This window comes from Rhinoderma darwinii, chromosome 4 (assembly GCF_050947455.1).
Source record: "Rhinoderma darwinii isolate aRhiDar2 chromosome 4, aRhiDar2.hap1, whole genome shotgun sequence".
NCBI classification, from domain to species: Eukaryota; Metazoa; Chordata; class Amphibia; order Anura; family Rhinodermatidae; genus Rhinoderma; species Rhinoderma darwinii.
The window spans coordinates 80,575,415-80,589,968 of record NC_134690.1 but is presented as its reverse complement, the minus strand read 5'-3'; the positions used below and the strand labels follow the sequence as shown (position 1 = coordinate 80,589,968).

The window sequence follows — 14,554 nt, the reverse complement described above, 5'->3', positions numbered from 1 at the left end:
TGTCCCTCGCAACCAGGCCTGTGCATTGAGCCATGTTTTAAAAAATACCACACTGTTCTGAATTATTAGATTTTAGTTAATTTGTTGAAAATATATTTGCCCTACATTACGTTTTTATTTTTCCCCTGATTTTACTCCAAGGGTGAGGGAGGGAATGGGTGGGGGTTGGATGTCATGTTTGATGTTTTCTAAAGTTCATCTGCTGGAGAGCTCCATTTGCATTAACCTGAAATTTCTTATTTTAGAAAACCCCAAAAAATAAATTCCCATTATACCCCTAGATGAATATTTTGGGATTTCTGCTTCAAGAGCAGATATTTTGGAAGTGTTATAGAAACTCTGTTGAGTTTTGTAAAACCAGCTTTGAAAAAAAGCGATTTGTGAAATAATCTTCTTCTATCCTCCGCCCTCCTACATCTCTATGTGATAAATAAGGCCACATATTTGGTATCCCCGTGCACGGGAGAAGTGGCAGAATGTGAACGGAGATTAATTTTGACCGTGGTCTAAGCCGTGTGTGAAAAATGCTGGTATAAACTGACGCATTTGCTAAAAAATTGCTAATTTTATTTTGATCCATCTTATTCAAGAAACTTTCAGAAGAAAACTGGACTGTCTAAAAATATGATAAACCCCTTGAAGGAAACCTTGTGGGGTCTACTTGTGTGAATGAAGTAATTTATGGGGTGATTCTAATCTTTCAGCAGCATTAGGCCCCCCAGAAAACAGTATGCGGCTATAAAATCAAGTGCAGAATTCCTGGACCGAAAAGGCCAAAAAGCCTCCCTTTATGCCAAGCCCTGGCACATGCCCGTGAATAAAGCACACATATTTGGTATCCCCATGCACGGGAGAAGTGGAAGAATGTGAAATGCGATGAATTTTGTCCGTGGTCCATTTTGTGTGTGAAAAAGCTAGCATAAACTGACGCATTTGTTAAAAAAAAAAGGTAATTTTATTTTGTTCCATCTTATTCAAGAAACTTTCAGAAGAAAACTGGACTGTCTAAAAATATGATAAACCCCTTGAAGGAAACCTTGTGGGGTCTACTTGTGTGAATGAAGTCATTTATGGGGTGATTCTAATGTTTCAGCAGCATTAGGCCCCCCAGAAAACAGTATGCGGCTCTAAAATCAAATGCAGAATTCCTGGACCAAAAAGCCTCCTTTTATGCCAAGCCCTGGCACATGCCCGCACTGCGAATAAGGCACACATATTTGGTATCCCCATGCACGGGAGAAGTGGAAGAACGTGAAAGGAGATGAATTTTGGCCGTGGTCTATACCGTGTGTGAAAAATACTAGCCTAAACTGACGCAATTGCTAAAAAAGTGCTGATTTTATTTTGTTCCATCTTATTCAAGAAACTTTCAGAAGAAAACTGGACTTGCTAAAAATATGATAAACCCCTTGAAGGAAACCTTGTGGGGTCTACTTGTGTGAATGAAGTCATTTATGGGGTGTTTCTAATGTTTCAGCAGCATTAGGCCCCCCAGAAAACAGTATGCGGCTATAAAATCAAATGCAGAATTCCTGGACCGAAAAGGCCAAAAAGCCTCCTTTTATGCCAAGCCCTGGCACATGCCCGCACAGTGAATAAGGCACACATATTTGGTATCCCCATGCACGGGAGAAGTGGAAGAACGTGAAAGGAGATGAATTTTGTCCGTGGTCTATACCGTGTGTGAAAAATACTAGCCTAAACTGACGCATTTGCTAAAAAAGTGCTGATTTTATTTTGTTCCATCTTATTCAAGAAACTTTCAGAAGAAAACTGGACTTGCTAAAAATATGATAAACCCCTTGAAGGAAACCTTGTGGGGTCTACTTGTGTGAATGAAGTCATTTATGGGGTGTTTCTAATGTTTCAGCAGCATTAGGCCCCCCAGAAAACAGTATGCGGCTCTAAAATCAAATGCAAAATTCCTGGACCGAAAAGGCCAAAAAGCCTCCTTTTATGCCAAGCCCTGGCACATGCCCGCACAGTGAATAAGGCTCACATATTTGGTATCCCCATGCACGGGAGAAGTGGAAGAATGTGAAAGGAGATTAATTTTGGCCGTGGTTCATACCGTGTGTGAAAAATGCTAGCCTAAACTGACGCAATTGTTAAATTCTTGCATTTTTTTCCAATTTTGCCCACTTTAGTGAAAAAAAAAAAAAATGATATATACTGACAAATGCCACTAAAACAAAGCCCTATCTGTCCTTTAAAAAGAGTGTAAAATTCAAAGATGAACTTTATTCACCTGCTGAGTTATAGTCATCTAAAGAAGCGCATAGCAAAATTGTGAAATTTGCTCTGGTCATTTAGCTGTAAAACAGCCTAGTCCTTAACCGGTTAATAAAACAAGACATGCATGGAGGTTACTTACTTCATTCTCATACTGGATCTCCAGCATAGCTCGTGAGCTTCCCAGATCCTGCATCACAGATTCTGCTTGTTTCAGAAGCTCCTCTCTATTCACAGTGCGCTGAAAGAAATGACGAAATGACACGAGTGAGGTGTTCAGTCAGCTGGAGAATACAAAATTAACCCCTTATATGTTCTTGCTACAGTAGAGCTTGTGAAAGTTCAACAGGACATTTCTAGCAGGAGACCAGTAGGAATACACAAAGCTTTAACCATGGGAATATATCAACCAGCAAACATGGTGTAGTATGTACAGTATATATTTTTTTAACTCTACCAAATGCAGTAGCCCCATATCTCACTTTTTTCCTGTCCAGTCTTGGGGCCACTCTGCTGTCCTGAGAATCTGACTGGTTGATTTCGGGGTTCGTGTCCAGCAGCCTCTGCATTGCCCGATCTCTGTCAAACGCAGTCACGTAAAACAGCATTTGTCTCGTGTCAAATGGAAAGAAGAACGGACTGAAAATAAAATAAACATTTATCAAAATAATTTCACCACCATCACCAAAAACCCAAATTAAAAACGGAACTTTTATTAACCCCTTAACGACAGGTCACGTACACGTGACAGCCATTAAGGGGAAGTATGGAGCGGGCTCACGGTGTGACGGTTGTGTTATACAGCCAACACCTCACTGCAATGGGCGGAATCAAAGTGATCTTTGATTTCACCCATTTAACACCTCAAATGCCACAGTCAATCGCGACCAAAGTCTTTAAATTGTTAGAATCCGGGGGGCACCTCCTCAAACACGCAATCGCACATCCCCACAGTGGGATTAGCCAGTGACTGTTGTCATGGCAGCCTGGTGGCCTAATGAAGGGCCCAGGTCTGCCAACTTTGTGCTTCTTTGAAGCCCTTCAAAGGAAACGGTCAAGATCACGATATACTGCAATACATTGGTATTGCAGTATATTATGCAAGCGATCCAACGACCGCTTGCTCAAGTCCCCTAGGGGGACTAACAAAAAAAAAAAGTAACACACAGTTCAAGCTTTTTAGAACATTCCAAATAAAATAAAAAATGTTAAAAGTTCAAAAAAACACTTCACAATATAGCGTTGTTCAATCCACTCCGTGAACGTCGTAAAACAAACCATAAAATAATTATATATACCGTATTTTTCGGACTATAAGACGCACCCAGGTTTTAGACAACAAATTTTAGAAAAAAATTCATATGCTACATCTCTCTCTCTGATAGATAGATATATTTTAGGTTTTTTGGTCACCTTGGCTCTCCAAAATGTTTTAATAAAAAGTGATCAAAAAATTGAATGTACACCAAAATGGAAATCGGTGAAAACTACAGCTCGCCCCGCAAAATATAAGCCATCACACCACTAAATTGGCTCTCAGAATATAAAGTGGTAAAACATAAAGTTGGTATCGCATCATCTTGTAGAATAAGGTGAATAATACGTTTTTACCGCCTGATTAACTCCGTAAAAACAAAACCCCCCCAAAAAATGTTGTAATCCCTGTTTTTTCAAATGGTGCCATGAAAAACTAGAACTTGCCTTGCAAAAAACAAGCCCTTATATGGCTATGTCGACAAAGAAATAAAGTTATGGCTTTTGGAAGGCGGGGAGGAAAAAACTAAAACGGAAAAACTGAAATTGGCCTGGTCTTTAAGGGGTTAAAACAATTTATAGTTGGTTGTGAAGAAATTACTAAGTGCAAAAAGCTTTGCTGAATAAGCCAAGTATGTGCATCAGAATTTAAACATTCGAGAAAAAAAAATAAAATAGAGCTAAACACAGAAGTACAATGTCTGCAACATTAGAATACAGGAGGCAGATTCCAAACACCCAGTAAAACCAAGCAGATAAAATGTTAAACTAAACAATTGACCAGCAATGTTAACGGTAAAGCCATGCAGATACATCACATCCCATACACACCAACTCACTGCCACTGGGAACAAATGATAAACATACAGCTTGCCTAGCAGTCAGCTAACCTTCATGTAATTTTGAAAGGATATTCCTGAAATCCGTGATTGGTGCAGGCCTTAATGCTGGGACTACCACGATGGCGAAGCCAAAAGGCGAACCAAGCCTATCCCAGGAGACACTAGGTCAGCCTATAGCCTACCATGGGTCGATCTATTGTTTCTTGAGTAAGGCAGAGATTAGGGCCAATGAGTCATGGCGCTCTACAGCCCTACGTATTAGAACTGTAGGGTCCCAGTGGTGGAACCCCCATCAATTAAACATTCATGTAATATCCTATGGAAATGCCTTAAACATTAGGGGTGAAAAAAAAAAAAAAAAGGCTTACCAGCTTTTCCCGAGCTCGGTTAACCAAGTGGGAATATTCCCTGTCATAATGACCAGAGGATCTTGCAGCTGCCGGTTTGCTTTCGCAGTCAATTTGCTATTGATAAACTCGGATGTCGGAATAATCTCTTTGCAGACCGCATTCTAAAGAAAAAAAAGAAATCATCCTATCAATGTACCATAAAGAGCTCAACAAACTGCCTGTTATCTTGGCAACATTTAAGACTTTTTTTTCAACTTGCTTGTTCCATTGACCTTTTGAACCACCCCCCCCCCCCCCCCCATAAAATCATAATTTCACTTTAGTCTCCTAATTATTACACAGCCCTTATTTGGTGGCAGAGCAGATTTAACCACAAGCCCCTTCAAGATGATGAACCATAAACCTGCAATTTGACCCTAGTAACAAACTGAGTACATTAAATAGTGAAACTTACATCAAACAAGTAATACCAGTATCTACTGATGGCATGGAGAACCCTTAGAAGGATCACCACATCCAGGGATGGGTCATCAAAAGTGATATTTTCAGGTGGGGTGGAGATGAGGTAATTGTCTAAGGGATTAGCAATTTTTGGGCAAACGCCATCTGTAATCAAAGAAAAATAAATAAATATATTGTTAGTCTTCATGACAGTATCAGTTTGAAAACACTTTTCCTCACAATAGAATAGTGCATGTCCTGTGTAGGAGTAGCCAAAACTGAACTCCATAGTCAGGTTCTATAGTGGGGCTGAGGGTCCGAAGGACACAAGAAATGAAACACATACTCATTTAAAGCAGAATTTTACTCAAAACGTAAAAATTGACACATTAATAAATCTAAAATTGGAGCAGTAGACAGTTTGTTAAAATATTTTTTATTTTATTTTGGACAGGGGGATAATTTTCTGATAGTTGATGGACCCACCTCTAGTGAGAACAGGGGTCACGTACCCCAAGAGCCTCCTCACCATCGACCGGAGCGGTGGTTGAGCAGGGGCCTGCCGCTCCATTCAATGTAACCGAGTGCTGAACTCGTCTTGTTTTACGTCATTCCCATAGAATTTAACCCCTTCCCGACATTTGACGTATCCATACGCCAAAGTCGGGTAGGGGGAAGTATGGAGCGGGCTCACGGAGTGAACCCGCTCCATACGATGCGGGTGTTGGCTATTTGTTACAGCCGACACTTCAGAGTCAATCCCGCTAGTTTAACTCGTTAAATGCTGTGGTCAATGGCGACCGCAGCATTTAAATCGTTAGAAAGAGGGGGGCGACCCCCTCTAACAGCTCATCGCACCCCCCCGCAACGCAATGGTTGCTATAGCTGCCTGGGGGCCTAATAGGGCTTAATAGTTGCCTGTCAAAATCTCGATATACTGCAATACATTAGTATTGCGGTATATCGTGCAAGTGATCGAACGATCGCTGGCTGATGTCCCCTAGGGGGACTAATAAAAAAAAAGTAAAAAATAGTTAAAGTTTTTTATTTTGTGTAAAAAAAATAAAAATATTAAAAGTTAAAAAAAAACAAAAACCTTTTCCCATTAGAGCATAGTAAAATAAATAAATAAACATAATTGGTATCGTATCGATGGGCATCCGTAAAAGTCTGAACTATTACAATATATCATTATTTAACCCGTACGGTGAACGCCGTAAAAAAATAAATAAAAAAATTGTAAACGCCAGAATCGCTCTCTTTTGGTCACCTAATCTCCCACAAAAAAATGAAATAAAAAGTGATCAAACCGTCGCATGTACACCAAATTGTATAATTAAAATCTACAGCTTATCCCGCAAAAAATAAGCCCTCATACCACTTAAATCGATGGAAAAATAAAAAAAGTTATGGCTCTCGGAATTTGGCGACACTAAATAAATTTTCTTTTTTACACTAAAAGTAGTAAAATATAGAAACGACTATATATATTGGTATCGCCGTAGTCGTATTGACCCACAGAATAAACTTAACATGTTTTAATTGCACAGTGAATTCCGTAAAAACGGCCCGCAAAAACCATGGAGGAATTGGGGAGAGATGCAGACCGTGGGTATGTGCTGTTCCCAGTAGGAGGCTTAATGTGAAGAATTTTAAATGTGTTGGCCCCTCCTAAAGGATATACCCTCCTACAGACACTGAGCTGATGTAATTCAGTCTTGCTTTAGGCAGACATTCCCGCTTCTACAGCAGGCTGTTGCTTTATATTCATTTATTTGTATTTACCTTTTTAGCTGGAATGGAAAGTAGGGGAACAACGTTTACCCTGTTTCACAATGGCGGACGCAGAGAGTCGATTTTACTGCGCCGTTGTCTCCCTGCCAATGAAGGCAGGAGTGCAAGAGCCTCTGTCACCCACCAGCTTAAAGGGAATGTGTCGCTAGAACATTTTTTTTTAAACAATTTAAATGATTACACATTGTTTTAATTTTTTCACAAGTCAGGAAATATTATAAATTAGATTCTAATTTATAACATTTCCATGTGCTCGTCACTAGAGGGAGCAGTTCCCAAAATTGCAGCATGGTCAATGTGGTAAAGCAACCTCATGGCTTTATGTTGCAAATTTGGGGTAGACACACTCGCTCTAGTGTCCTCACACAATCCCTCTCCCTTATTCTGGCTAGTGCCAGGAGAAGGAGGGGGTTGAATCTTCAAACCTCCTACACTGTGTGCCACCATTTTCTGAGCGACTGCACAGTGTAGGAGGATTAGATACAGTGCTAAGCAGACAGTATAACTCGAACGTTAATCGACACAGAAATGAAAAAAAAATGGCAGCCTCCATAGAGAAGTAAAAGTAAGAAAAAAAGTTAAGTACAACACAAATAAATAACATTTATTTTAATATCATACTAAAAGAATTATTATAAAAAATAAATACATTTCATGACACCTTCCCTTTAAGGGACACCCCTCGTTATTGCTCAAGTGTCCCACCTTGTCAGATGGCACACGTCAACCTCTCCCATCAGATCTCTAATGCAACTAAATACTTGTGTGAAGCGCCTCTAGATAATGGGCGCCTCATGGCCCAAACCTCCGCGTCTATTGTTGCTATACATAGGACTGCCTGGCCTAAATGCTGGTCTGCCCACATGGCCTTAAAGCAGTCTTTGACTGCTCTTTCCTTTGCAGGATCTTAACTATTCGGTACCAGTCTGGAAGAGATAATTTCGGAAGACACCTCACCTTGATTCCTCAGTCTGTAAGGATTCAGACAACTGTCCCCCTGGACTCCAAGAACAAGTCCTCAATCCATTCCAGCGTCCCCATTTGCAGGCCAAGAAAGCCAGAGATCTCAAATGTTTGGGAAGTCGTATTTTCCAGTTACAAAATAGTTTGTCAGTCTGCCAACCAACTGGTTCTTTCCGTCCTCACCTCTTCCGTTGCCTTCCAAGGCAGCCACCTTTTTTTCAAGCAATAGCACTCTGAGTCAAGGAGTACCCCTACCCATTCCACCAGATTAGAGGTATCGAGGATTTTACTTCAATATTCGTCAGGTCAGTTCATCCCATCTTGGCCCTCAAAAGTTTGAATTCTTCTGTCAGGATAAGGCAGTGCTACGTACAGTGCCTTCCCTTTTGCTCAAGGTGGTCTCCTTCCACCTTAATGAAGATATCGTATTACCATCATTCTACCCATCCCTGATGCATTCCAAGGAATGCTCTAATCTCAACTAGGAGGTTGCCTTGTGTCTTGTAGGTTTATTTATCCCTCACTTCCTCAAGTCTAATTCCTTGTGTGTTGTTCCAGAATGTCCGAGGGAAAGTACTGGCGGCCTCTAAGGCTACTATTACCTGCTAGATTCGGTTGACTATTCGCGACGTCTACCAGGTCAAAGGAAGGGAGCTCCATTTCCAGATTATGGCCTATTCTACTAGGGCGGCCACCTGGTTTTCTCTTCACACGTTTACCAAGTTTTACAAGGTGCCTACTTTTGCTTCGGCAGATGCTTCGTCACAAGGTCTGTCAGATATTTGTGGAGCAGAAGACTACGCCTTGTTATCTTCTGTTCCCGCCCTCTGGGGACTGCTTTAGGATGTCCCACGGTCTGTATCCTCCCCCCGTGAGACAAAGGAGCGAAAGGAATATTTATTTTTTTTGAACACCCATTGTAAAATCTTTTTCTTGTCCAGTCCATTGGGGAACACATCTCCCTTCCATTTGTTTCCTACAATTGATTGTTTTCCATTGGACAGTTTTCTTATCTCTGGTTCTGATTATTAATGTTCATTACCTTGAGTTTCTGCATCGCCTACAGCATCTGTACAGACTGAATTAGCTCTGTAAGAGAAGTATATCCTGTTGGAGGGGTAAACACATTCTAATTCTTAGTGTCAAGACCTCCTACTGGAAACAGCATGTACCCACGGCCTGTGTCCCCCCCCCAATGGACCGAACAAGAAAAAGTATTTTATAGTTCGTACTCCAAAAAAAACAACAAAGTTTTCACGAATTCCTTTATCGTAATAAAGTTGCCTAATTTGGCATCTGATAATCCAGAACATGTGATAATTTGAGACTCGTTTCCAGTACAGAACTAATATAATATGAAATTTCACATGACCAGTTGGATATTCCCCAGAATAAAAGAACAAACAACTAGTAGAATATTTTGTGTAGACATGTTACTTTGTGCCTTCTTCTGCTCTTTGATTACAAATTGTATCTACTTTTTTTATAACCATTCAATAATCCAGAAAATCTAATCTGGCAACTATCAGGTCCCATGGATATAGGATTAAAGTAATTTTACTCGAATTGTGTTGTAGGTTTCCAGATTTGACCAGAAATACGGATATACAAAACCAAATTCAATGTTGCCATAGTAACATCTACAGACATAACCTTACCATGCCACAGTTCATCATGTTTCTTTGAATTCCTAGGGGATGTTTTGGTTGGTGCAGTTTGGGCACGACCTCTTTTGCCTCCTACTGTATCCTTTGTGCTCTCTTCCTCTTCTCGAACTGGTTTGTACCTGAAATAAATAGAGAATAAATTGGATAATTCGCTAATCTTAAAGAAGCAAAAAGGTATTTGATAAAAAGAAACAGATTAGGGTATTCTTGCACATACCAGATAGTGTGGGTCTTGGTCCAGATGCCAGCTCTTCCTAGAGGATTACTTTCATCATCCGTAGACTCTCTTTCCTCCTCTGTTTGTATGCTATACTGCCTTACTGCTTGGTATACTGTCATGTTGTAAGGAAGTAAGTGATCACCTATGTAAAACTGTAGCCTGTGTCGTACATTTCCCGAATTCAAAAATTGAGCAGCCTAGGGAAGACAAGAATCAAAGAAAAGTTCATTAGTTCATTATGTCCATGGCCACCTTGACAGGACAGTTTAAGGGCTTAACTGCATATAAAGCGAAATTACAGCATTTGCTCAAATGCAAACAGTCCTAACCCATAGTAGGTAACCATTGATATAACTAGCAAAATAGAGAGAGAACGAAGTCAATGGAGGTATGTCTAGAGAGTACTGTACAGCCATAAAGGAACTGCATGACAAAAGGCAATCTCTTACCAAGGATTCATCAATTTCTTCATCAGAGCCATCATCATCACTGTCCTCATCATCTTCTCTCACTCTGCCATAACCTAAAATGAAAAGATCCCACAAAACCTTGTAAGCTATTGAGTCATGTAATATTTTAAATGATAAAAACAAATCTTAATGAATGCAGTCAATAGGTCTACATTACAGTTCACACTAGGAAACACAAACACTTTAAAGAGGCTCTGTCACCAGATTATAAGTGCCCTATCTTGTACATGATGTGATCGGCGCTGTAATGTAGATAACAGCAGTGTTTTTTATTTAGAAAAACAATCATTTTTGACGGAGTTATGACCTATATTAGCTTTATGCTAATGACTTTCTCAATGGACAACTGGGCGTGTTTTACTTTTTGACCAAGTGGGCGTTGTACAGAGGAGTGTATGACACTGACCAATCAGCGTCATACACATCTCTCCATTCATTTACACAGCGTGCAGCCACATACACACACATTAACGTTACTCAAGTGTCCGGACAGTGAATATACATTACCTCCAGCCAGGACATGATGTCTATTCAGAATCCTGACCACTTCTGTAGCGTCTCTGTGATATTTACAGCAAGGAAAGTGTAATCTCGTTTTAAATGACAGGTTACATCGTAATCTCGCGAGATTACGCTTGCCTTGCTGTAAATATCACAGACGCTACAGAAGTGTCAGGATTGTGAATAGACATCACGTCCTGGCTGGAGGTAATGTATATTCACTGTCAGGACATTTGAGTAACGTTATAGTGTGCTTATGTGGATGCAGATAACGATATAGCTATATCGCTATGTGCTGTGTAAATGAATGGGGAGAAGTGTATGACGCGGATTGGTCAGCGTCATACACTTCTCTCCACAACGCCCACTTGGTCAAAAAGTAAAACACGCCCAGTTATCTATTAAGAAACTCATTAGCATAAAGCTAAAATAGGTCATAACTCCGTCAAAATCTATTGTTTTTCTAAATAAAAAAACACTGCTGTAAACTACATTACAGTGCCAATCACATCATGTACAAGATAAGGCACTTATAATGTGGTGACAGAGCCTCTTTAAATGTTCATTCTGTAACATTTCTCATTTTGTACACTCTAGACCTCTTTCACACGGTTTGCACTACGTTTAAATGCAGAGAAATGGGTTCCTAAATACACATTTGACAGAACATTAGCCCGCTATTATTGGATACTCTTAATCAGGCTATGCTAGCCCACTCTCTCCCCTCCACCTTCTATGACGCCTCCCTCATAGTCCTATTGCAACCTGGTAAAGATCCAGAGTGTTGTGGTTCGTATAGACCAATTTCCTTGGTCAATGTAGACTATAAAATCGTGACTCAAATACTTGCTAAATGGCTGAATCAGGTTATTTTGACAATTATACATCTGGATCAAACTGGATTTCATGCCTGGGAAATCTACCACCATTAATATTAAGCGAGTGCAAACCATCATACAAGTGGGCAGAGCACACAATATGCCATGGTCTATTGCCTCATTAGATACTATGAAAGCATTTGACTGTTGAATGGCCATTTTTATTAGCCTGCCTTCACCATTTTGGTCCCAATTTTATAGCCTGGATCTAACTGCTGTATAAGTCTCCCAGGGCTAATGTGGTGGTAAATGGCATGTCCTCTGACTCCTTTCCCCTTGCCAGGGGAACAAGACAGGGTTGTCCCCTTTCACCAGCCTTGTTTGCAATAGCTATAGAAGCTGTAGCGATTCGTTCACGATCTACCCCGATAACGGGTGTGCAATGGAGGGAGACCACTAGTGTGGTGGGTTTGTATGCAGATGACATGGTCCTTTTCCTACGTAGTCCTTTGGTCTTGCCATCAATTTACTTAACGCTTTCTCAAGATTTTCAGGGCTAAGAGTGAATTGGCAAAAATCAGCTATATGTATACAGCCTCTAATCCAACTCCAGATCAGATTGTGTCACAACGTGGCTTAGCGGTAGTTTGCAAGTTCACGTATTTAGGAATTGTGATGGTTCTGGACAACAATGGCGTGACAACCGAAACTATAAATTCGTTATGGACATAAAATTGAAATTAAAGTTGTGGTCTAAATTACCATTGTCGATTGTTGGTCGGGTAAGGCAGTTTTTTGCAGAAGGAAAATTCTGCCTCAAAACTCAGTTTGGGATATTGAGGCAGATTTTGACCTTCCTGCACGCCATTTGCCACGATTTTCGCTGCGTTTTTCGCTCCCGGGCAAAAAAACTCAGCGAAATACGCTTTTTCTGCTGCCAATTGATGTCAATAGGAGGTTAGAGGCGTAACTGCGCAAAGATAGGGCATGCCCTTTCTTTCTGCCGCGAGGCGGTTTTACCGCTCGCGGGAGAAAACCACATCCGCCTCCCATTGAAATCAATGGGAGGCATTTTCGGCCGGTTTCTGCGGAGCAGTTTCCGCCCCAAAAAACTCGTCAAAATACTCTGTGTGAACAGGGCCTAAATCTGATTAAAATGGTCATCCAACAAAATGCCCATATATATTACAACATATGCCAGTTTCCGTCCATCAATCTCATTTCCGCTCTCTGAACTCACTATTTATTAAATTTATCTGGGGCTCCTCTCGCTCCAAACTTAAACTCTCTACCCTACAGCGCCCCAAGACAGATGGATGAATGTGTATCAGACTTACACATATATTACTTAGCGGGCCAATAGCGAGGCATACGAGACTGTTTTTTTGGGTGAACCTCTGTTGGACTCGACTAGATACTCGTTAGTTATTTAGAGTACCCACATTTTACGCGACCTACAGCATTACTCCCCTTATATACAGTAGCTGTGACAGTATGGCGTACTGCTAAAACCATGTTGCATTATACGGCCATTCTCCAGGACCTGCCTTTATGAAATAATCCCACCCTGCCGTCCCTACTTAGTATAACAGACCCTCACTTCTGCCAGGACTTCGGAATAGGGAAGATTGGAGATGTCTTTGCTCACACTCATGCAGTTGCAAGAGACATACCACTTCCCTCACATACAATGGTATAGATACTTCCAGATTCGACATGCCATCCACTCGGTTTCCGCCCAACAATAGTATTATAACTATCCTCTTAGGTATTTTAAAGTCACAAGGCCCTAATGGCCTCATATCAGCGCTTTACACTCATTTACGCTCTTCTAAGATAACTTTGGTACCGCTACCTCTTTTTGATAAATGGTTGCTGCAGATTTCAGATCTTACCCGAGACGATAAAATTGCAGTGTTTAGTTCTCATATGTCTGTTTCCCCGGCAATTAATAATAAACTGATACAGCTTTATATTCTACACCAATCCTATTTGACACCCACTAGACTATATAAAATGGGTAGAATACCCACCACGGAATGTCACAGATACCATTGTCTGGATGCAGATTTCTGGCATCTTATGTGGCACTATCCATATACCTCCACCTTTTGGACACTGGTATGTGATTTCCTCTCCTCCCTTTTACCGTCCCCTGTACCCATCTCCCCTAAGATCGCTTTACTCGGTATCTTAGATGATGAGATATGGCCACACCATGCAAATATTCTTGAAAGAAACTTTGTTTTTGGATAGGAAGGCTATAGCTATCCGCTGGATGATAACACGCCATCTATTGCACAGTGGAAGGATCTTGTAAATACAGTAGTAACCTACGAACAACTGGTATACCAGCATAGGGCCTGTCCAGATAAATTCTTTAAAATATGGGGCCCCTGGTTTGATACCTTAACTTTTGTTTTACGACACGTCAAGAACCTTCGGTTCACTATTCTAACTATTGCCTGCTCTCCTCACACATATGTGGCTTTCTAACGGCATAGACAACAGGTTCTATTGTCCTTGATAGATTTGTTAACAAAAAAAAAAATACAAAATGTTTTGAATGTTGCTGATTACACCTTCCCTTTTTTTTTTTCTGTATCCCATGTGATGTAACATGATTTATTTTATTTGTGCATCTATATTTTTGTTTGCCATTTCATCCTATCTGCAACATTTTGAATAAAACGAATATAAAAAAAAAATTAAATACACATTTAACGCAGGCTGTGAATGATGCCTTAACAGTGGCATCCGTCACCATAGAACGGATAATTCATGAACTGGGGTCATGGAGGCTCATGACATATCCATTAGGCCTCATTTACACGAGCGTAATATACGCGCGTGCTTTTCACGCGTGTCGTACGCACCTATATTACTCTATTGGGGCATGCAGACAGTCCGTGAGTTTTGCTCAGCGTGAGTGCGCTGAAAAAAAACTCACGACATGTTCTATAATCGTGCGTTTTTCGCGCATCACGCACCCATTGAAGTCA

The 14,554-nt window shown here is 40.6% G+C and overlaps 1 protein-coding gene across 9 annotated transcripts in view; it reads right to left on the bottom strand.

Annotated features, from left to right (window-relative positions):
- TRIP12 (thyroid hormone receptor interactor 12) overlaps positions 1–14,554 on the bottom strand; it is a 180,802-nt gene that overhangs the window by 15,468 nt on the left and 150,780 nt on the right. For all 9 annotated transcript variants that reach the window (XM_075861253.1, XM_075861249.1, XM_075861257.1 and 6 more), the window contains exons 29-35: positions 10,213–10,286; positions 9,761–9,960; positions 9,535–9,662; positions 5,133–5,284; positions 4,697–4,839; positions 2,715–2,871; positions 2,375–2,473 (exon numbers count right to left, since the gene is read on the bottom strand). In XM_075861253.1, coding sequence (XP_075717368.1) covers positions 2,375–2,473; positions 2,715–2,871; positions 4,697–4,839; positions 5,133–5,284; positions 9,535–9,662; positions 9,761–9,960; positions 10,213–10,286 — 953 coding nt within the window. The remainder of the gene's footprint in view (positions 1–2,374; positions 2,474–2,714; positions 2,872–4,696; positions 4,840–5,132; positions 5,285–9,534; positions 9,663–9,760; positions 9,961–10,212; positions 10,287–14,554) is intronic.